Source organism: Macaca nemestrina, chromosome 2 (assembly GCF_043159975.1).
Source record: "Macaca nemestrina isolate mMacNem1 chromosome 2, mMacNem.hap1, whole genome shotgun sequence".
Lineage (NCBI taxonomy): Eukaryota > Metazoa > Chordata > Mammalia > Primates > Cercopithecidae > Macaca > Macaca nemestrina.
In genome coordinates, this window is record NC_092126.1 from 147,881,374 (window position 1) to 147,905,641 (window position 24,268).

Consider the following 24,268-nt stretch of genomic DNA (forward strand, 5'->3'; position numbering starts at 1 on the left):
TAACCTCACCTTTCTTGGCATCAGTTTCCTCATCTGTAAAATGGGATAATGGCAGCATCTTCCTCTTAGGTTTGAAGAGTTAAATGTGTATAGAATGCTTAGCCCAGAGCCTGGCACACTGCAGGCATTTGCTCACTGTTTGTTATCTATAATTATTGTTTACCTACTGTCATGCTAGTGCTAATATATGTTTATTAAATGAGTTGGGAGTGCCTGATGATGACCGGCTTAGCAGGCTCTACTGGCAGAGTGACCGTTCGCGACTTCATCTCCCTGGGAGACGGTGGAGATTGGCTGAAGGCGCCTCATCCCTTGGCAGCGTGCCCACTCTGCTCTCTCCCTCTCCTTCCCCATGCAGGCCTCATAGCTGGACCCTCCAGCATGCACACCCTCACTCTACTCTCTCATGCAACCAAAAAATAAAATATAAACTTGGCTTTGAATCCAAGGCCACTGGTGCTTTTGATCTCAGTTACAAAGCAAGGCAATTATGGAACACAAAAAGCCCTGATTTATTTATGAAATGCGATGGACATCTTCGAGGCGGGAACGAGAAAACTCACTCAAGACCAACTCACTCAAGACCAAGTCCTTGTTGCCACACAGTGAATGGCTGCTTTCAAACACAAGCGCCCCACGTGGCCTCTCTTCTCTGCAAAGAGTCTTTCCTCATTAGTGCTTCCTTCTAACACCACAGCTTCCAACCATCAAATTCACATCACGGCTGGGGCAAGTAATTAGATTCCGCAGGCATCAGAGCATAGAATAATGGATGGCTATTGTTAAGGAAGCTGAAGAAAACAGAATGAGACTGGAAATGGAATGGGCTTCAATACCCAGTTTCAGAAACGGTTAGTGGGGAGAAGGAGAGCAAGTGGGATGCGGACTGACCCTCCCACCTGGTGCAGCACATGGGGTAGTGGCTTTAGTCCTGGAGCTGGAGGTGAAAACCCGAGTTTGGAGCCAGACTCTGCATTTGCCAAACACGAACCTCAGTTTCCTCATCTGTGAAACAAGGAGGTTGGACTAGGACTCATTCTCTATGTATGGTCCCCAGACCAGAAGCATCAGTATCACCTGGGAATATGCTAGAAATGCAGGTTCTGAGGCCCCACCTTAAACCTACTGAATCGGAAACTGTGGGACTGAGGCCCAGCAGTCTGCATTTAATAAAGCCTCCAGGTGATCCTGATGCACGCTGGAATTTAAGAACCACAGTTAGGTAATGTTTAAAGGTGGGGTCACAAACTCAAATGTACAAAGGGCCAGAGAATCAAAATCAAAGAACCACGTGAGGTAAAATGCGGTAGCAGGGTCAGTGGAGTGGCAGAGACAGCGTGCCCAGGCTGCGGGGCTGGCGGCCACTCAGCTACCGCCAGCTGATGCCAAGTGTGAGTCCACGTGGGGCTGGTATAGTTAGAGCTTCTGATTTTGCAAAAGAAACACAAAATCGTGATTTTAGGAGAAATCTTTAAATGCTTAAATGTCAGCTTAATCTTTCTTAACATAGTATGGGCCAAGACGATTATACGTCAGAGCCAAACTCAGTTGTGCACTGCCATTTTTCAGCCTCTGTTCTGAGTTTTTTCCTTCGACCTTCATCACAATAAACTCTATGCACTGGCTCTTGCCTTTCTCCAGACCCTGAACTCCCAACCTCCTTTCCCCATTCAGCAGGCTCTTATTCATATGCCAACACCCAACTCCAGGGGCACTTTCACTGTGAATTTATTCTCAACCCTTTGCCCCACTTTCCACCTCTCACAAAGAAGACAGAGAAGAATCAAACAGGAGGCCAAAGAATTGACACACAGAAGGTGACACCGAGGAGGAAGACATGGAGAAGTTACAAAACAGTCTTTTCCCACAGAGGAGGAATTAGGACCTCTTGGCAGTTACCCTCCTGCTGCTTGAAAAATCACCCAAATAAGGACACTGATCCCATTTGACCAGAATTTAACAAAACGAAGTTTTAGAAGGGTAAATATGAAGAAACACAAAAGCAGAAGTCAAAGGCTAGGTTAAAAAACAATTGGTACAAAAATACCTGGGACTTTTTGCTGACCGAGAGTTCACTGTGTCAATCATGTGGTAAAACAATCATTAAAGAGGCAAACACTTTCACGGGTCTTATTATGAGAAATAAAGTGACTGGACAGCCCTGCTCTGCCCTGAGCTGCTCAGACCTTCCTAGAGTATTCTGACTGGTTCTGAATAGTAACTTCTGTCAGTCAGAGGAGACCTGAAGCATGACTCAGGGAGAGCGACTGATATGGGGACAGAACACAAAGCCAAATTCCAGGAGGATGATGGAAGGAACCTGAGACATCTGCCCACAGGCAGGAAGGACCGGTGGATGGCCATGATTCCTGCCTTCAAGCAACTGACAGGTTTCGATGTGGGTCTGATCTGTTTGGCCCTCTAGGGATGATCAGGACCCGTTAGTGAAAACACTACAAGATTCCATTTCGGCATTTGGGAGAATTTTCTATTGATCACGGATGTCCCCACATGGAATGAGCTATTGTGAGAGGTAAGGAGCATTCTTTATTGAGGGACATCTAGCAGAGGCGTACAGCTGCTGTAGAGGATGATAAAAGGGCTGGAAAAGAGAGTCCAGTGGCCATCTCCTGTTTTATTTCTCCCCTCTTCTTGTAAAGGCACTCCTACTTTTCTTGGGGAACCACCCCTCACCCATTCTTAGTCCCATGGGTCAGGTGGAACTGAGAGTGCATCTGGCTTCAGGGACGGGTATGCTTCCTGGCCTGGTGAGGCAGAGCCTTGCAGCGCCGCAGCCACAGAAGCAGCCCAGGGTGTGCTCACGTGACCCGTGCTGGACCAATCAGAGACCAAAAAATCCCATTCTGTGAAAAGGGACTTGAAGCAGAGAGGATGTAAGCCTGGAGATGCCAGGGGCCTCTGGTTATCACATGGCGGGGGGCTGACTATGAAAGAGCCCCGAGCCTCCCCCCCCTCAAAAAAAGGGAAACAGAGAAAACAGGAGCAGAGTTGCAGAGAGAATTCTAGTAACATCCTTTGTTCCCCTGAAGCCCCCCATGCCTGAAGCCAGGCTTATGACTAGTAAGATCCCTTTTTCTCTTAAAGCAGGGTAAGCTGCATTTCTGCTGTCTGCCACCGTAAGAGTCCTGATCACTAAAGATGGCCTCCTGGATCTCATTCAGTTTAATTTTACTATGGCTGATCCACATCTCACACTTAAAGCAAGGGCCACGTGCATGGGCTTCTGGAATTTGAAGTGCTGCCTCTAGTCATAAGAACAGACTCCACTTCTAAAGGGGAAATAGAGAATCATGAAAAGGTAAGTTATGAAGTCAAACCACCTCCCGCATCAGTAAGAGGCTGGCAGGCGGGGCAGCTGCCCAGGCCAGAAGATAGGCACAGGACAGACACCTGGCCTAGTAGCCGCTCCCATCTCCTGCAGCCTCACTGCCAGAATGTGGCTTGGTAGAGCCCTAGGACCCCAGCTCAGACATGGGGAGTGGTTTCTGTTCTTAGGGATCACTGGCAAGCTACCATTTAATAAGCACCTACTAGATACCAGGCCTGGGGGATACTTGGCCCACCTCTATGTATTAAAGCGGCCCCCTGTGAAGTTGGCATTGTTACCATCTCCATTTCCGAGATGAGAAAACTGAGACTCAGAGAGACTTGCCCAGGGTGCAGTGATAGGCGGTTCTGAAACAAACTCCAAAAGCCCAGCCACGCTGCCTCCTGCTGGTAATGACAAGGGGCCCAAAGCAACCAAGTCTGGGTTCTCCTTGCAGCCTCCCAACACTTTACTTCCTCACCTGTAAAATGGAGTGCGTGAGGATCCCCAGTCTGACCAGAGAGCAGCCTCCATAGTTGCTTTGAGGTCTGCGGGAACTATTATTATGTAAAGAGTGCCGGCCACTGTTCCGAAATTAGGTATAACTGATGCAACACAAAGGGGCCGTGCTGTGCAAAGTCAGACAGCCAGGCTCTGTCCGCGCCTCTCTCCAAACCCCTGTGGGCTGGGTTATTTCCTTTGTTCCACAGGCACAGGCCTGGTAACAAGGCAGCCAGGAGCTCAGCTGTAGACATTTTTTTTCATTATTTTCCACCCTGTTAACCTCCATCACAAGTCAGGCTGCTGTCAGCCTAAATGAGAACTGAAAAGATTTATCTCACTTGTCCCAGGGCTCAGCTCAGGAAAAAGACCCTTCATTTCCTAAAGGCCTGGATGACCCTTTCTCTGTGAGTCACTCCCACCCAGGAAAAAAGATGTGACAGCAGCAGCCGGCGGGGGCTGGGAATGGAACCACCACCCCAAACTTGCAGACGTCTGGATCACTTCAGTTTGGCTTTGCAAAGCACTGTGTAATTTTTTTTTTCTTTGCACTGTATTTACCTTCCTAATTATGTTTGCTTATGCAAATATGAAACTTAGCCCACATTTCATAAACACAACCCCAGAAGGAGACCAGAAGCATATTGTGTGGCAGGAGAAAATTAGCCTGCGATTACAATTTTGCTATAGAAGTAATCCTCAGAGTGGACAATCCAAACGCAGACCATGGAGACATGATTATATTTTCAATCAACTCGTCCCCTTCTTTGTGCTTCTAGCAATCTCAGGTCACCAAACCCCTGAAACTGGCACCTGGCAAGAAGAGATGAGCTAGATTCTTTTGGTGATAATAGTCCCTTAAATCTGCATAATAATAGTCAGCTTTCGTGAGCATTTACTAAGTGCCAGGTGATGCTCTCCACGCTGTACACAGGAACAACAAGCCTGTTAATCCTTCCATCTGCCCATGGGTATTCATCTCTATCCCCATTTCACAAATGAGGAAACTGAGGCACAGAGCATTGAAGTAACAAACCCAAAAATACACAGCGAATAAATGATGGAACCAGGATTATGAACCCAAGAACTTAAGAATTCTGGACCCAGAGGCCACATCCCAAACCACTTTGTAATAATGCCACTCTCCCTGCACACCATTTGTTTAACCCTCACCCTCCTGGGAAGTAGCTGACCTTAACCCTGCAGGACAGACAAAGAGGATGAGTTTCACAGAGGCTAAATAACTTGCCCATTTTACAGACAAGGAAACTGACATCCACAAAAGTGAGTTTAGTTCTACAAACATTTGCATAGCACCTTGTATATGCCAGGCACTGTGCAAGGAACATGGGATACAGAGACCTCAGTGCTCCTTCCACACTCAGCTTCTGGTTGTTTATATGGGTAAAACCTTTCTGAAGGCAATAAGGTACACTGTCAAAAGCCTTAAAATGAGCATACTTTCAACTCTAAAATTCCCACTGCAGAAACTGATCCTAAGAAAGTAACAGAGAATGTGACAAAGAAGCTCACAGCAGTGTTATTTATAAGAGTAAAATAACAGAAATAAACTTAAGTGCTCAACAATAAGAGATTAAATAAATTAGGGTACATCTATATAATGAAACACTATGTAACCATTCAAAATGTTATAGAAATATACTTATTGATGTGAGAAAATGTAATATAGTGTTATGTAATTTGTTAGGTGACATAAGCAGGTAGTAAAATCATATATGCATTATGATCTGACTTGGAAAAAATGCATATGTACACTAGAATATATACACATTTAAGCACTCTCAGAAAATGTGTTTGCATTTGTACACATAGGATATCAAAGTGATTATCTCCAAACAATGCCATTTCAGGTTATTTTAATTTTTGTGTGTGTGCTCATCTCCATTTTTTAAAATTTTCTACAGTGAACATGTACTACTTACCTAGCCATGCAAAGGTTTCTATTTTTGTGGCAATGATTGCTGAAGTGGCTAAGACAACACACTCTTTAAAAGGTACATCCAGGGTTCAAACGGGCTCAGCCCTCAGCCACTTGCATCCTTCAATGCACCTGCCCCTCCTGTTCCCTTGTCTCCAAACCACATCCCACCCTGGCTGGTATAGTGTTACCATGGGCCAACTTGGGGCAAAGACCTGGGACATGTGGGGCAGCCTACTTGCCCACCTTTTTGAAGAGTCTGATGACATCCTCACTGATCTGGGAGAGGCGGACGATTACATTGTTCATGAAGATGTCATTGAGGGTGGCATGGTCTCGGCTCTCCCGCCGGGTCTGATGCAGAACCAGATACCAACAGTTCACAGGCGAGAGGAGGTACTGGTCCTTCCTGTGGAAACCAAGAAAGCTCAGGTTGGCTACATTGGAACTGTAATCAAACAGTGGTTTATGCTGTCACCCACCTCAGCTCTTTTGACTGCCATGGTGCCCCTTCAAGGTCAGTCTTGTTGTTACACATTATACAGCTGGGGAAACAGGCTGCAACAGCTGAAGGGATCCTCCAAGGTCACAGACCAGCACTGTGGCCAGAACTCAGGTCTTTGATGCCTATGCGGTTCTACTCTCCCACTGAATATGGTGCTTGCTCCAGGTACCTCTACCTTCTGGGAAGAAGCTACTTCCCCTGGGGCTAAGAAATACTAAACCAATTGTGTTTTAAATATTATACTTGTATGATTTCTGGGACTATGCAATAGAAAGAACAAAAAGTAGATACTTCCACTCCCCCATTCTGCCTCCCTCAACCCCTGTAATTTTCTTGGGTTCTTAACTTATTTGTTCTTCCCTAGGGATTGGCTTCTGTCTCTTGGGCTCTTGGAAACACATGCCTTTGCCCCTCCATGGAGCTGTTGGGAAAGGGGCTAAGAGGGTTCAGATTCTGTATTCAGGAGGAAAAGTTAAGGAAAATGCAAGTACCTACAAGACAAATAAACTCTTCGTCCTGCAGTGACTGATAGGTTATTAGCACTCTCTAGCTGCGTGTGATGCTAAAGCAGGGGTTCTCAAAGTGTGCTCCCAGACCAGCAGCAAAAGCATGACCTGGGGACTGGTTAGAAATGCAGACTCTCCAGTCCCACTCCAGACCTGTTGAGTCATGCACTCTGGGGGTGGGCCTGCAATCTGGGCTTTAACAAGCCCTCCAGAGGATTCGGATACTCACTCAAGTCTGAGAAACACAGATTCTTACACTATTGTTTCCCAAAGCTCAGGATGCTAATGAGACCAGAGAAAATCTGTCTCTTGGCTCTGCAGATGCTCCTCAACTTACTTTGGGGCTACATCCCAATAAACCCATCACAAGTTGAAGATATCCTAAGTTGAAAATGCATTTAGTAAGCTCAAACTATGGAACATCATAGTTTAGCCTACCCTACCTTACACGTGCTCAGAACACATTAGCCTGCGGATGGGCAAAATCGTTGCACACAAAGCCTATTTTCTAATAAAGTGTTGAATATCTCATGTAATTAGTTGACTGCTATCCTGGAAGTGAAAAACAGAATGGTTTTATGTGTACTTAAAATATGGTTTATACTGAATGTGTATCACTTTCAAACACTGTAAATTCTCAAAATTCGAAGTCGACCCATGGTCAAGTTGAGGACCATCTGCATTTGTAAAGACCCCTCTGTGAGCCTCAGGAAAGGGTGGATACACCATTCTCCAGGAAGGAAGAGAAAGGGCAATTCAAAAGCAAAACCAAACCAACAACCTTTTCCTGCCACGCAGGGCACGTGTGCTAAAGCTCTTGTCCTCTGACCTGGAGTCTCTCCCTGACTCCTTTCCAGTGTGGAGAGAGATGTTGGAAAGGCAGGATGTGAGGGGAGAGACCCTCCCACCACCTAAGGTGGCAGCTCAAGGGCCACCCAGGCCTGCCTTGTCCCACCCCTGTCCTGAGTGTGGACCACCTCCTGGAGCTGGCCAAGGTTCTGCTCTCAGAAAACACAGCCTCCCACTATTAGCGTTTTTGAGGAAGGCAATTGATATGGTTTGGTTGTGTCCCCACCCAAATCTCAACTTGAACTGTATCTCCCAGAATTCCCACATGTTGTGGGAATGGTCTTGGGGGCCAGTCTTTCCCGTGCTATTCTCATGATAGTGAATACGTTTCATGAGATCTGAAGGGTTTATCAGGGGTTTCTGCTTTTGCTTCCTCCTCATTTTCTCTTGCCACCACCATATAAGAAGTGCCTTTCACCTCCTACCATGATTCTGAGGCCTCCCCCGCCATGTGGGACTGTGAGTCCAATTAAACTTCTTTTTCTTCCCAATCTTGTGTATGTCTTTATCAGCAGCATGAAAATGGACTAATACAGCAATTCTGCTGACTCCCATTATGACCACATCCACCTTCCCAAAGCCAAGCAGAAGGATCTCTGAACTGCTGTCCCCACCCAACCCCCACCACCCATCTCTCCCTATCTCCTGGGGCTTGGGAAGGTAGGTGGGGGAGGGCTACCTTGAATTCAAGGAATTTTTCTTTTTCTCACCAAATGTGCTAAAAATCTATCTAGGCAGCAGAAATTTGAGAGAAGAAAATTAGATTTAGATAAAGGACGGGAACTATCTAAGGAAAAGGGGGGACGATGAAGCATTTAAAACACTGCTGTGAAACAAACGGATTTCTCCTTAGCTTATAGCCTACAGAAAAAGCCAGGACACTACAATTAGACACCAACTAAGAATCCCTCAACATCTACTGTGTCAGGTCTAGGGTGGGCTCTGGGCACCCAAAGGTGGCCGTGATGCACACTCTGCCTTGGAGGGGCTCACTGCTGAGTGGCTGCATCAGAAAAATAGAATTAGAGAGGAAGGTGGTTCCGGTCTATAACAGAGACACACGCAGAGCATGGGTTCTGCTGGAGAAGCTGCAAAAGGCATCGTTCTTCTCTAGTGCATTCTGGGTACCAGGAACATGGCCCCTTCTATTCCCACTGGAGTCTTCACGCTTTTCCCTCTATCTGGAATACCACAGTCCCTGCTCTTCTCATGAAAGCCTGTTTCTATTACTGGAGGTTCAACTTAGATAATACCTCCCTAGAGAACACTCCCCTGACCACACGCTAAGGCAGTGGTTCTCAGTGCGGCCCCTGAACCAGCAGCAACAGCATCACTTAGGAACTTGAAAATACAAGTTTTCAGGGCAGCCCCAAACCACGTACTCAGAAGCCCTAGGGCTGGGCCCAGAATCTGTGTTTTAACAAGCCCTCAAGGTGACTTGGATGCATACTCAAGTTAGAGAACTTCTACTTAAGGAGTTTCCATCTCTCCCCCTTATCCTACTGTGAGCTCTTTGAGAGCAGAGATCATTTCCATTGTGTCATCATGTCCAGCACCCAGCAACGTGCCTGCCATGTAGCAGATGCTATGGAAGAGAGACCCATGAAAAAAGGTTGCATTTGTGCTGGGTCTTGAAGGATGGGTAGGAGTTTTTCAAATGGTCAGAAGTCAGAGAGAGGGTGGAATTGTGGGTACAAGGAACAGTGGGTACAAATATAGTGAAGTAGCTCAGAAGAGCTGGAATTCTGAGTTTGTTAGTGGAGGACTGTAGGACATGAGGCTGGGGATACAGATTAAAGGCCCAATTGTGTGGGACACTGCCAGACTAAGGGGGTGGGACCCCTTATCTTTTAGACCACGTAGTTCTCAACCTGTCCTGTACGCTAGAATCACATGGGGAGTTTTTAAAAAAAACACCAAGACCCAGGCCCCATCCAAGACAAAATCAGTATATCTGAGGGTAGCGCGTGGTACTCATATTTTTATACTCTCTAGAAGATCCTAATGTGCAGCCAGAGTTAAGAATGCCTGCATTAGGCCGGGTGCAGTGGCTCACGCCTGAGTCCCAGGGCTTTGGGAGGCTGAGGCAGGAGGATCACTTGAGTCCAGGAGTTCAAGACCAGCCTGGGCAACAGAGCAAGACTCCATCTCTACAAAAAATTTAAAAATTAGCCAGGCGTAGTGGCACACACCCATAGTCCTAGTTACTTGGGAGACTGAGGTGGGAGGATCACTGGAGCCCGGGAGGTGGAAGCTGCAGTGAGCTATGATCATGCCACTGCACTCTAGCCTGAGTAATAGGCAAGACCCGGTTTCTAAAATAAATAAGAATGTCTGCTATGGGCGGTGGGGAGTCATGGAAGTTATTTCAGCAGAGGTAGGATATAACCAACATGTGTTTTGGCATGATCATGGAAGGCAGATTGAAGGATGAAGGGATGGATGGGTAGGTGGGTTGATGATTGAGCAGGGATATGGGGCTTTTGGTAAGAGGACCAGGCAGGAGGTAATCTTGGTTCAAAAGAGAGATGGTGAGGCCTGGGTGTGGCTTGTGGCCAAAGAAGGATGGACTTGAGAGACTTCTCAACAGGAGAGCAGATCCTCTTGGAAACTTCCTGGAAAGAGCAGAGAGAGGAGGAAGGAGCAGAAGGTGATTCAGAGGCTCAGATCTCAGGCGACTGGGTAGATGCTGATGACATGAACTGAGATAAGAACTGCAAGGGGAGCAGTAGGTTTGGACAGAAAATGCATTGCTTGTCTCATTTTCACTGCTTCCTAGGTGGTGATGCAAATGGAAAGATTAAAAGAGAGATGGGATAATTGAGCTGTTACCTAAATTACTTCAGGGGCTTAGCTGAACCTGGGAGGCAAGAAGTGAACAGCACCAGGGAATTAAATGTGCAAAATTATGGAAGCCACAGCCAGAAGGTGAGTTTCAGAGGGAAGGAAAAAGACAAGTGATCTGGAACTGATGGGGAACTGCTGGGACAGTTTGGGGACCATTAACTAGGTCATTTAGCCAGAAAGATGAGATGAGAGGAAGGGCAGAGAGGACAGCGCTGTCCTTATCAGAAGCTGCAAGCCAGGAGGCAGTGTGGTGTTTTAAGACAGAATTGCAGGAGGCACAATGAGCCAAGGCAAGGAGGAGGATGTTACCCAAAGCAGCTGAAGACTCAAGTTGAAGTGAGCAGCTGCTGCGAAGATTCCTTCCAGCCCTCATTCCCTCCTTGCATTTGTGTGTCTGTGCTCGGCAGGACTAGGTGCTGCGAGTGCAATAGCAACCAAGGCTGCAAGATCCTGCCCCACAAGTCTTCCACTTGAGTAAGGAGATTCACAAGGAACAGAAAGTGGTGAGGCAGCCTCATCAATGCTGTCATGGGAAGGAGGCTACGGAACAGAGGGGAGCCTCCTTCCCAGATCTGGTGGTGAGGTGGGCATGCATGGCTTCCTGGAGGAAACACTTTCTAGACAGAACTAAAGATTGGACTGGAGTTTCACAGGGAGGAGCCTTCAAAGGCCCATTTGCGATGAGCAAAGGCCCAGGGAGGAGCAGGAGAGGGAGAAGCAGGTAGGGAGAGGGCCCAAGCATGGTATTCTGGGGTAGGAGAGTGAGGACAGCAGGTGAACATGGAGACTGAGGCAGGGGCCACTTGGCAAAGGGCCTGTAACTCTCATTAGAGTTCGAGCTCCATCCTGAGGTCAGCAGGCAGCCCTTGAAGTGTTTAGAGGAGGGGAGTGAAAGGGTAAAACTGCACTTTCAAACTCTCACTCTGGCTGCTGTGCAGAGCTGGGGGCCGGGAGAGAAACTGAGGGATTCAAGAAAGGCTTAGGTAGGAAATTGACTGGACAGGGAGATTGATGGGATGGAGTTGGAGCTGGAAGTTGGGAGAGAGCAAAAGATGTCCAGGATGACTCCCCAGTTTCTGGTTTGGGCACCTGGAGGAGCAGAAGGAGCCTCTGTGGAGATGAAGAGGAGCAGGTCAAGGGTGGGGCGGGGAGGGAGGACGATGACTTCAAGTTGAACAGGACGAGTTTAAAAGGCCGTGGGGCCTCCAGATGGAGCTATTGGGGCTGGAGAGACAAACATGGAAGCCAGCAGCAAGGAGTTGGATGCTATTTAAAACCACAGAACAACAAGGAAGGCTTTACAAATGCTGTGGCCACATGGCAGAAGAGGTCAATCCCCGGGAAGCCTGGCAAGGTTGTGGCCGAAGGGCTGGGGCAGGGCCAAGCCGCGGCAGCGCCTCCCCTCCTGCTTCCCTGAAAGAGGGCAAGATGAGACAATGTGCAGCCCAGCCTTCTCTGAGATGCTGTCCCAGGCCTGCCATCCGATCAGCGGCCCGTTCTCTAGGTCCATCCCAGCATGGGAACTGCTGGTTCTGCACCCCCACCTTCTCCTAGCCCTGGTTCCCTCCTGTGGGGCAGGTCATTTGTAGTCTAAAAGACTGGGCTGAACTCTCCAGGACCAGGGTCAAAAGTCGCTCTGTAGAAAGCTGGTATCTGTGGCCTTGGCCACAGTGGTACCAGGCAGGGTCTCACCATGACTGAAAGAAGAAAGAAGGCCCACAGGTGGGACTCAGCACAGCAGTAGAGGACAGAAAGCCACCTGGAAATGGGCATGGGTGTTCACCAGTGTCTGCCATGCTAGCTGTGGACTCTGGGCAGGCCACCTATCCCCTGTGGCCTGGCCACTCACACCATGGAGTCACTCTGGGCTTAAATGCCAGAAGAGAGCTCTGCAGTCATTCTTCAGCAGTTCATGCATTCCATACATTTTTGTTGAATATTTCATACAGATCAGACCCCAGGGACACAATCTTGAGCCCAGCAGACACAGTTCCTGCCTTCATGGAGCAGAGAGTCTGGTGAAAAGACAGACACCCACCACTAGCCCAATAATGTGGGTAGAGTTAGAAGTGCAGAATGTGCTGGAACAGACGGGAGCCTGTGCCACGAGTGCCTGTAACAAGGGGGCTGGCCTGATTTTTGGGTCACTGAAGTGTCCCCAAGGAAGGGGTCATTAAGTTGGGCTCCAAAGGAAGAGTTGGAGGATGCTAGTGAAAGGGGCTGGGCAGGTAGGCTGGCGGGAGAAGGCTCCAGGCAGAGGGAACAGAATGGGCAAAGGCGCCTTGGGCGCAGAGCTTGGGGCATTTAAGGAACTAAGTAAAGAACAGGCTGGGTGGAGTGTGAGGCAAGGCAGAGGAGGAAGAGGGTGCAGAGTGAGGCTGGAGGGGGCCTGCAGGGTCTCATGCACTCCATCCTGTCCCCATCTGGCTCATACTGGGACTGCAGGAGGGAGGAAGCACGAAGGCCGCGGACGGCAGAGCCAGACACAAGGCTGAAGAAAACTTGAGCCTCTGCCTTCTCTGTTCCTGGGGTTGTTTGCCCCTTTTGAAAGCGGAACCCCTTTGACCTGAGATCCAGCTCTCTGTGCCAGCAGCCACTTTTGTCTTCTGCAGCCTCATTTTTGGAAGACGTCAGAACGAATGAGGGCCAGTGCTCTCGGCCAAGGCACTCAGAGCGACCCTTCTGCTTCTCCGATCTTTCATGCAAGTGTCGACCCAGCAGGCAGAAGCTGCTGAACTAAGACATCACGTTAGAACTTTTGCATATGTATGTATATATTTTCTTTTTTTATGGCCAGAAAATAGCAATGAACATTTCTGGTGAGTCACAGCTTTCTTTCTTTGGCTAGGGGATCTGGATATGAGGTTCCAGGAGACTGCAGCTAGGGGAGCCAGGCCTTGCCAAGCTAGTGAGTTGGGAAAATGAAATTAGCAGTGAGCCAGTTTCTCCAGCTTCTCGGCTGAGGGCCGGAAAATTCCGCTTAGCAAACAAAACCCATTTCCAAGCTTGCAGAGCCCCATGTTCCAGATGAATCCAAAGCCACTGCCCTGGGACCAGGGTCCCTCTGGGAGGAAGGCAAGCTGCTGCTCAGGCTTGCTGCCCCCTTCCAGGACCTTCTCAGGCCTCACACTGGGCTTTCCTCCCAGAAATGCTACCTCAATCAGTTCTATGGTCAGAAAGGTGCATGTAATCTCCTGCTACCTAAGCTGCCCCAAGCAGGATTCGGGATTAATTGCACTTGCTTGTAGCATGGATCATTAATTCAGTCAATAGTGTGTGCCTGTTCACACACTATTGTGTATGAACACACAATACAATGGTATGCAAAATGAGCCACACTTCCTACTTCGTGGACCTTACAGTCTAGTGGGGGGGGGTCTCAGATAACAATCAGATAATCACAAAAATCAACAGAAAATGGCAGCAGGAAGAAGGGCTCTGAAGGAGAAATGCATGGAGCCTGGAGAGTCTTTAACAGGGGCTGCCCTCCCCTGGGGAAGGCAGAGGGAAGGGAGCAGCAGGGGACCCTGGGGTCCTTCTCATCAGTGAGACCTGAGCTGAGCTATTTCTCCTCCTGGATGCCCTCCCTGGCCACCCACACACCCTACGTCACCCTATGTCATTGTCATTACAGCACTCCACACCAGATGCTTGTCATGTTCTTTTCCTTCTTACTTGTGGTCTTTGTCCCCTCTCCAGCTTATGTCCGTCCTACTCATCAGTGCTTCTCTGGTGCCCAGGCCAGCCTGAGCACACAGGCACTCTCAGAAAATATTTGTTGAGTAGGTGAAAAGTGCCCCCTGAGCTCAGACTAGAAGGATGGGTAGGTTTTAACACAGCACAGCGATAAGGAAGAGCATTCCCAGAAATAAGTGTGAAGGTCTCATGGGCACGGGCATCATCTAGAACTGACAGAAGGTGAGTGTGGCCAGAGGGCAGAGAGGGACTGGATGAGGGTCAGACAAGACTGAACATGTAGCACAGCCAGGGTCCTGAACGACAAGATGTGCATACTGCTGCGTCTAGAACGACAGGGCTGTGTACTAGATTTCTAGGTGCTGTCACATAGGACCAAACATTGAGTGGCTCAGACAACAGGTATGTGTTGTCTCACAGTCCTGGAGGCTGGAAGCCTGAGATCAAGGTGTCGGCAGGGTTGGTTCCTTGCAAGGGCTGTGAGGGAGGATTTGTCCCAGACCTCTCTCCTGGCTCCTGGTGGGTTGCTGGAGATCTTTGGTGTCCTTGGTGTAGACACAGCACCCCAATCTCTGCCTTCACCTTTCCAAGGCATTCTCCCTGTGTGTTGGTCTCTGTGCCCAAAGTTCCTTTTTTTGTAAAGATACACACCAGTCATGCTGGATTAGGGGCCTTCCCAATGACCTCATTCTTACCTGAATATCTCTATAAAGACCCTGTTTCCAAATAAAGTCACATTTTGAGGTACTGGAGTTTAGGACGCCAGCATAGGAATTTTGAGGGGACACAATTCCACCCTGATATGGTTTGGCTGTGTCCCCACCCAAATCTCATCTTGAATTGTATTATAATCTCCATGTGTCATTGGTGGGACCAGGTGGAGATAATTGAATCATGGGGGCGGTTTCCCCCATGCTGTTCTTGTGATAGTGAATGAGTTCTCACAAGATCTGATGGTTTTATAAGGGGGTTCCCTCTTCACTGGGCACTCTTTCTCTCCCCTGCTGCCCAGTGAAGAGGTGCCTTCCATCATGATTGTAAGTTTCCTGAGGCCTCCCCAGCCATGCAAAATTGTGAGTCCATTAAGTAACCCTTTTCTTTATAAATTACTTTATAAATATTTACTTTATTATCTCCCATCCACCAGGAGTTCCCCGAGGAGTGTGAGGCTGCCACGCTGGGAGCCAGAGAGCGCAGTCCAGGGCCTGGCTCTGGCACTATTTGGCAGCCCTGAGACAGAGTCATCCTGAAGGGTTCCAATTCCATCCATTGAGTCCCCTGGCCAAAGCAAGCTCTGCTTATCAGTTGGGGTGCTATCGAGTCAAGAGGCTGGGGTTCAAATGCCAATTCTGTCCCTCACCAACAAAGTGAACTTGGAAAGTTATTATAGTTAAATCTTCTCTTTCCTATCTGTGAAATGAAGTGACAACTACCTCATAGTGGTGCTTGGAGGACTAACTGGCACAACACATGCAATTCTCTTAGTGTCAAACCCCGCATATAATAGTAATTTTTATTGTCATTACCATTATTACCACTAGCACCTCAATAAGTTGTTGGGAAGATCTAAGGACTGATGTACATGGACAAACAGCCTATGATAAGTGTTCTAAAAATATTGGTTTTCCTCCTCCATTACTACTTTCTCCTTCTGCAGACTCTTATGTGAACTTCAAGGCCCAGTGAAATGTCCCTGTGACTCCCCCTCCATCGCAAGGCAGAATGATTCACGGACTCACTGCTTCCTCTGGGATCCCATTCCTCACACTGCAGCATGAGGGTACACGTTGGTGTCTAGTGTCCAGCAGCATCTCTGAGCTCTCCTTTGACTTTCCGGATGGATTCTTGGTACCAGAGCAAAAATTTCTGCCTCGCTAGGCAACGCCTGGTCAACCTCATCTCTTTCCTTGCAAGCCCCTTTGCCTTGGTTTATCTGCCTGCAGAATGGGTGCACCATGTGGCATGTGCAGCACTAGGCAGAGGAAAAGACCCTGATCCATGGCTTCCTGATTGTTTGGTGCCTGTGCTGTGCAGGTCGTTTAATCTTCTAAGCCCCACACATCCACATCACCGTGAACCAAGTGCTGTACTGGATGTCTGATAGGCATCATCTCATTGCAACTTCATGGGAAATGTGGTCTGCAATGAAGGGGCTATTTTTATCTTTCTAGGTGAAGACACTGAGTTTTTGAGAAATTAAGTCATTTTCCCAGAAGGACACGGCTAGCACAGGTAAGTGGCAGAGCTAGCATTCCAATCTGGGTTTACCTGACTCCAAAATGCAAAACCTGGTCAGTTCTTTCACCTGTCAGCTGTGGGTCTGAAGTTAGGGCTCACCCTGCCTTGCCTTCGGGTCCCTTGCCTATCAGTTGGGGACGACAACACCTTCCTTGACTCCTTCAACTCTCACCAGGGTTCTTGGGAGGATTTAAGCAGCTAAGGGCTGGGTAAGGAATTTGCAAAGTGTAAGGTCCTATATAATCTTCGAAGGTTATTATTATCCTATTTGCCTAATAGAATAGCGTCAAAACTAAACCCGTACATATTACTTTTAGTGAAAATCTAATTTTCACTAAAGTGAAATATATAAAGATATATAATTTTATATATCTATTTTTCATTTTTAGTATAAAATTAAATGTATATAGAAATTTATATATGTAAATTCTATCTATAGATAGAACTGTATATATGTATATCAAAGCATATGCATGCATAAAGAAATCACATCCTAGTTAATTCTTTGGTAGTTGCTCATCAGAGTCTCTGAGGATTCCAGGGAATTTGGTGTGGGACCTGGGAAAGAGCCAGATGGAAAAATTGGAAGGAGATAAAGGAGCTTCAGCCATTGCAAAATCCACTCTTCAGGCTGAGCCTCCTATCTTAAAATCCCTTCCCCTGGTTGGAAAAAAAAAGATGATGGAGGATAAAGAAGGTAAAGATGAAAGATGCTCACTTCGCAGGAGGAACTGGAATGGAACTTAGAGTGATTTGATGCTGGCCTCAGGATTTTTGCCATTCCTGCATACCACCACACTTAATATCTCCCTGTTGATGTCTTTTTTTTTTTAACTTAAATTTATTTACAAAGAACTTCCCTAGTTTCAGCTTTTAAAAAAAAGGATCATTTGTTATAAATAGAAGGTAACCAAAAGAGTAAATTCAATGAAAACCAAACAGTATTTTCAATCTTGAGGTCTGTTCTCTATTTGTTAAAAAGGAGATTGGGGGGCATTAATAACACACTAGTACCAAACTGAGTCTTTCTCCTCCAGGCTACCAGAAACCTTGAAAGAGAATTGAAAAGATAATTCAATATTTATGGTTCCTGTGTTATCAAGAATCCCCTTTCATTTTGATCATCCATATTACAGAAATGATGCCCTTAAAATACCTGGCCTTTGTGTGTATACCTCTGTGCACTGGGGACTCACTACCTCCCCAGGCAACCCTTTCACTGGTGGACGGCTGTGGCTACTGGAACGTCCTTAATGTTGAGTTGAAGTTTGCTTCTCTGAAAATGCTATCCTTGGACATCACTTCTCTCCTTCTGCAGCCACACAAAATAAGTCTATTTGTTAAATATATTTAAAGAAAGCATTTGGTAGTGTCTTGGTTAATTTGGCCATTCACTGAAAAAACTTTGATAAAGCATCAATTATATATCAGAGAGAGGGAGGCTAGAAATGGTCCCTTGCCTTCAGGCAGCTGGCAGACTGAAGTGAGTGAACCAGATATAGGAACTGGATCACTCCTTGATAATCTGATGCAAGCCCCACACAACTCACATGGGAGGTGAGAGGAGCAGCTGATTGTAGACTTGGGATCAACCAACAGCAGGGGCTTCACCAAGGAGGCAAGCCCTGAGCTGGCCTCTGTGTAGGAGTTGACCAGGAGGATAATAGCAAACCCCTGATGCTCATCCAAGGAGGATGTGATCAACATGGATGGGTGATTCTCAGGAAGCTCAAAGCCAGCCCAGAAAGGTGAAGGAACAAAGTCAGCAGCTAAATGCAGTTTTGCATTTTGGAGTCAGGTAAACAAAGATTGGAATCCTAGCTCTGCCACTTACCTGTGCTAGCTATGTCCCTCTAGGCAAATTACTTAATTTCTGGAAAACTCAGCATCTTCACCTGGAAAGATAAAGATAGCCCCTTCCTCGCAGACCACATTTCCCATGAAGGTGCAATGAGATGATGCCTATCAGACATCCAGTACAGCACTTGGTCCACAGTGATGTGGATGTGCGGGGTGCTTGGAAGATTAAACGACCTGCACAGCACAGGCACCAAACAATCAGGAAAGACGGTGCTGAGAGAACAGCAGGTCTGGAAAGTATGACCCTGGAAAGCCATTACTAGCTTGATACCAGTTGCATTAATAGTAATAGCTGTGAATGGAGACACAAGCGCTACTGGAGGGCTTTCTCCATCTCCACCTCATTCTAAGCAAATATTTTAATTCTGAATCCTTTTCACATTCATATGCTCAATCTATATGCAACAAAAGTGATTCTCTGTTTAGGAATAGCCTAGAAGGCTAAGTCTAAATTATAGCATCTCTTTAGAGAAATGCTACATCTGTGAAAAAAATCCTGTGATGCTTTATCCCCACTAAGAAGTGTTTTCTTGGAAATGAAGTTAGTTGTTCACAGGAATCCTCTCTCCCAACTGCTCTGTGAAGCTGAAAGATGCTCCAAACCTCCTTTGCACAGGATATCTGCATAGAATATTATTCCCTAACTAGCCAAGTGCCACCCAGCACTTCCCGAATTCTAGCTTTTCCCAAATGTTTAAATCATATTTAAATAGAACTCCCTGCTGCTTTTTTTTCACAGCAGTTAAACTAGCAGCAACCAGCACTTAACCCTCTGCATGGAGCATTTTCATCAGGTACAGCCCCTGGAAGGTGAGGGGTATCAAAAACTGAGAAAGCTAGAATAGAAGGGGACTCTGTCACCCCAAATACAAGGCATTACTTGCATGGAGTGTCGCTACTACAGAGGGTAACCCCAGCGTTTGTCTAGAACAGGGATTTTCAAATTAGGTCTCAAGAAGTGCTAATTTGTGAAATATTGATAAATATTATGGGGAGAGACAGGTGTGGTGGGTGGTTCTGCCTATAATCGCAGTGTTTTGGGCGGCTAAGGCAAGAGGATTGCTTGAGTCCAGAAGTTTAAGTCCAGCCTGGACAACATAGCAAGACCCCTGCCTCTACAAAAAAAAAATTAATTTTTTTTTCCAAATTTCAGATGTGGTGGCATGCACCTGTAGTCCCAGTTACTTGGGAGGCTGAGGCAGGAGGATCACTTGAGCCCACAAGTTTGAGGCTGCAGTGAGCTGTGATCGCGCCACTACATTCCAGCTTGGGCGACATGGCAAGACTCTGTCTCAAAAATAAGTAAATATGTAAATAAATAAATAAATAAATAAATAAATAAATAGGGAGAGGGAATTCTGTGGTCAAACAGCTTTCAGAAAGAAGTCAACAGGCTTAATTATTACAAAAGTCAGTCTTTCTTATCCTCCTTCTCTTCCTCCTCTTCCTCTCTCTCTCTTTCTCTCTCTCCCATTCAAACATCTCAAAGTATTGGTGTTTTAGAGAACATTTTCCTGGAGGAAGAAAAAGTCTCATTCCCAGGAAACATCTGTGTTCATGGAGCCACCAAATTCATTTGGACAAGACCATCCACCTACCCTGAGAGGCGGGTTTGGGGACCCCATATGTGCTGCCCGCTACACCACAGTCCCACTCAGGAAGGGCTCAGTTCCAGGCCTTCAGAAGGAAAAGCCAAGCTCAGGTTAGGCCTAGCTTGGAAAGGGCAGTGGATTATGAATTTGATGCTAGTGAAGAGGAGGGAAGGCCAGCACAGCCCAAAAATGAGTTGAAAACCATTTATTACCCAGAAAAGCATCAGACTGCCTCTTCAAAGTGAATTGCCATCAGACTCCCCTGTGGGGGGCCGGCGGGGAGCCTGTTAAATGCAGATTGCCAGGCCCCACCCCCAGAAATTCTGATCCAGCAGGTCTCGGGAAAGACCCCAGATCTTGCATTTCTAGCAGGTCTCCATGTGATGCCAAGATGCCAATGCTGCTGGTCCCATTCCCCAAACAGGGAGACCATGGCACAGTCCACACTCTCCGTTCAGCAATATAGGACCCATGCCAGGCACATGAGTGAGTGACACTTCACCCAGATGGCCTCACTGAGCTCCTAAGGCAGCCAGAAGACAAACATGCCCCCTTTCCCTGTCCTCCCTACACAAATCTAATTACCACTTGACTTTCATTCATTAGTTCATTAGTCAATGACATTCAGTAACAACCAGGTGTCAGCCCTGTGAGAGGTGCTAGGGACCTCGGGTCAGGAGTCACCCTCTCTGCCATCTCGGAGCTTGCAGCCCAGTGGTTGTCCAAAGGAGGACAGACAAGTAAACAGACGATGACAATACAGGGCTGTAGCTCTTGCCTCACCCTCCTCCCCAAGTCCTTCCCGTCTCAAGGCAGAAACAGAAGACATCCTTGTTTCCTCTCTTTTCCTCCATTCCTCTCTGAGAGGTTTTCTGGCATCTGTTGACTTCTATCATCTGCTCTGTTCCCACCCAGGCCATCACTGCCCCTGCCCGGAGAGCTACACCCACACGCCCATGAATGGGCTCCTCGGCTCCACCCTCCAACCCTGGTGGTCTTTTAAACATATAAATCACATCATGCAATTCCCTTCTTCCCACTCCCACACTCACCAGTTCCAGCCACTTGGCCTCCGTCCCCCTCCACTGCCCCACGCTGCTCCTTCTCATCTCTCAGGCCTCAGCTTAAACCACGCTTCCCCCAGATGCCTTCCTGATCATCGTCCTAGCTTGGTGTGGGCTGCCAACCCTTTGACACTCCTCTAATGAGAGGAGGGCTTTATTTCCCCTTTCCTGAAGCTGAGCTAGGGCTGAGACAGCTTTGGCAAATAGCATCTGGGTGGGGGGTGACGCTATGCCAGCTCCAGGCCTAGCAGTTAAGAGAACTGCAGCTGCCATCCTGCTCTCTGGAAGCCCCGAGCTACTATGTCAGAAGTCTGATGCCTGGCTGAAGCAGGAGGCCCTGACACTACATGGAGAGGGAGGCAGCCCAGCAGGGCCCAGCCTACTAGCCGTCCCCATGGAGGAACCAGGCATGCAAGTAAAGCTCTCTGGGACCATCCAGACCAGGTCCTCTGCTAGCTGAATATCACTGAGCCATCAATGCCACATACAGCAGAAAAATCACCCAGCTGAGTCCTGTCCAAATCTTTGATCCATTAAATCACAAGGTACACTAATTTTGGGGGCATTGCAGTTATACAAGAGAGAGAACCAGAATACTCCATAGTGTATTTATTTCCATCATAGCAATCATTGGATTATAGCTGGTCTTTCTTTTAGCTGCTTTCTAATGTTTTATTCTTCATGGTAAATTTCACCACAGCAGGAACCAAGTCTATCTTGTTCACCACTGTAAACCCAGGGTGTGGCACATGGTGGGTGCTCAATAAATATTGGTGGAATAAGCAAATAAGTACATCAGAGTACGATGGGCACACAGAGGGAGGCACCAGGTGGGAATCAAGGAAGCTTTTCAGCAGAAGTGACATCTCAGTGCTGCGGGCTGATGGCACGCAGGTGCAGGGCTCAAAGGGCACAGTCATGGGATTGGGGCCTCCCCAGCCATACCAACTACCAGGCCTCCCCAAGCCGTGTTCCTGTCTCTCAGTATCTGGCAGCAGAAATCACACCTCATCTATCTTTGTGTCTTCAGCACTGAGCACAGTCCAGGAAAATATGAGGTCCTCAATGCACACATTTCAAACAAATGAAGTCCCACATGGCTTCTTGGAGAGAGAAGCCTGAGTTGGAAGTCAAGAACACTGGGTTTTCATGCTCGACAGCTCTGCGTCCTTGTTAAAATAAGCGGCTCAGCTTTTCTGTTGCTCAGTTTGCTTGACATAAAACCATTGATTCCCTCTCTACTTCCCTGGGTTGTTATCAGGTTTTTAAGAGAGCAAGGATGTCAGAGTGCTTTGAAAGAGGTTTGTTAGAATTGGAATATGTGTTGTAGAAAAGAAATATGATGATATTTTTCTCTAAATGTTAACCTGTCCCAGGGAAACCTTCAGAGCCATCATGTGGGCCTTTCTTTGGATCACGTGCCACATGGAACTCAGCCCAGGTGAGTCTAGCCCTGAACACAGCACAGTGTGTGTTCCTGGGCAGCAGCACATTCTTCAACTGCCCAGGTAGGGAGGGAATGGCTGGGGCCTTAGGGAGACACGGCCCATGGAGCATAAGGAGGAGCAATAGACTCGGAGCCAAAGGACCTAATTTCCTATCCCAGTTCTGCTCCTAATTTGCTGTAAAATCTTAGGCAAATCAGTTCCATCTCTGAGGCAAATCTCTCAGCCAAAGTGGACTGGATAGACCAGACCAATCCTCTCCCTTCCTTCCTTTCTGTCTTCTTCCCACCTTCCTCCCTGCCACCCATGCACACACCCCCCAGCTCTGCCAAGCACCAGACCCACCGCAGTGGGAATAAAATGACAAGTCCTGGGCTCTGCACTCAAAGCACTGAGGGGCTACTTGGCAGGCAGACGGACATTATTAAACCAAGAATCTTTACCATGGCGAGACAAGGCTTCTCGGAACAGCCCAGATGAAGGGAACAGAGAGTAGCACAGGTCCTGTGTGCTGGGCTCCAAGGAATAGGCAGCCTGAGGCCAGTCAGTGCCCTGAGGTCAAAGGGTGAGTCCAGCCTGCCCCTAGAGACTCTCCACTTCCAGAAGCGAAGATGGCTCTGCCATCACATTAGCATCGTGCAGAGGGCCCCCTCCAGCTGCACTGGCCTGGGCCGGCACCCTAATTAGACTTTCATAGTGTGTCAGGCAGCCTGCATGGCCCGGCTGCCAGCTGGGGCTCCCGTTCCGTCTGGTGGCCTCAGTTAATGAACCCATGAGGGGCTGGCCGAGCTCATTATAGGTGATACAAGGGAATAGGGTGCCCCCCCACATATCCGCAATCCCTGCCTTTCTCCTCTTCCCATGTGCACACTGAGAATGGGAAGAGAGCTGATTCCTAATCAAGGGGAAGAAGCGGACAGAAGAGACACTCCAGCCCTACCACACAGCCCTGTCTGCAGCTGGGGAAAGCCCAAGATACGGTGGCTCCAGTGGCCGTTCAGCCAGAGTTGTGGGTTTATGAGTCTGTGCCTGCTGTGCCTGTGGTTCCAGGGAGGATCCAGATGTCATGGCTACTCTCAAGCTACACCTAGGCCCTTTCTTATCGCAGGCCAAGGAGGCAGAATAAGAGTTGAAGGTTCAATTCTGTCTTTCCAATTGTGGGTTCATAGACATGTTTGGACAAGCTGCTTTCTCAGAGCTTCACCATCCTCATCTTTACGATGGGGCAGTAATACCCACCTGGCACCAAAGTAAGTGCTCAGTTCAATACATTATCTTTGTTTTATTCTTAAAAGACAAGGGAGAAATGATTCCAAAATGTGAGCAGTGGTTGTGAGCAGTGGGACTATGAGTGATATTTTTCTCTTTTCTGTACTTTCTAAATTGTATACAATGAGCATTTTACCTTTGTTGTTTGAAAAAACACAAATTTTCTCCAAAAAATAAATTTTAAAAAATGAGATTATATGTATGAAAGGGTCTAGACTGTGCCTGGGTAAATGTTATTAACAGAGGCTTCCTCCTGCAGCAAAAGTTTGAATAGAAGAGATTGGGTGGCCGAGCATGATGGCTCACGCCTTTAACCCCAGCACTTTGGGAGGCCAAGGTGGGCAGATCACGAGGTCAAGAGATGGAGACTATCCTGGCTAACACGGTGACACCTTGTCTCTACTAAAAATACAAAAAATTAGCTCGGCGTGGTGACAGGCACCTGTAGTCCCAGCTGAGGCAGAAGAATCGCTTGAACCCCGGAGGCGGAGCTTGCAGTGAGCCGAGATCGTACCACTGCACTCCAGCCTGGGCGGCAGAGCGAGACTCCATCTCAAAAAAAAACAAACAAAAAGAGAAGATCAGGTAGAAAAAGAAGCACGGTATTTGCAAATGTATAATATACCAAT

General features: G+C 47.6%; 1 protein-coding gene and 1 long non-coding RNA gene across 6 annotated transcripts in view; one reads left to right on the forward strand and one right to left on the reverse strand.

Annotated features, from left to right (window-relative positions):
• LOC105477657 (SLIT-ROBO Rho GTPase activating protein 3) overlaps nucleotides 1-24,268 on the reverse strand; it is a 268,022-nt gene that overhangs the window by 114,817 nt on the left and 128,937 nt on the right. For all 5 annotated transcript variants that reach the window (XM_011734249.2, XM_011734248.2, XM_011734247.2 and 2 more), the window contains exon 3: nucleotides 6,015-6,177. In XM_011734249.2, coding sequence (XP_011732551.1) covers nucleotides 6,015-6,177 — 163 coding nt within the window. The remainder of the gene's footprint in view (nucleotides 1-6,014; nucleotides 6,178-24,268) is intronic.
• Nucleotides 2,151-6,021, forward strand: LOC139362004 (uncharacterized). Its single transcript, XR_011620216.1, has 3 exons — nucleotides 2,151-2,533; nucleotides 3,106-3,319; nucleotides 4,180-6,021. It is a non-coding gene; the product is annotated as an uncharacterized lncRNA (long non-coding RNA).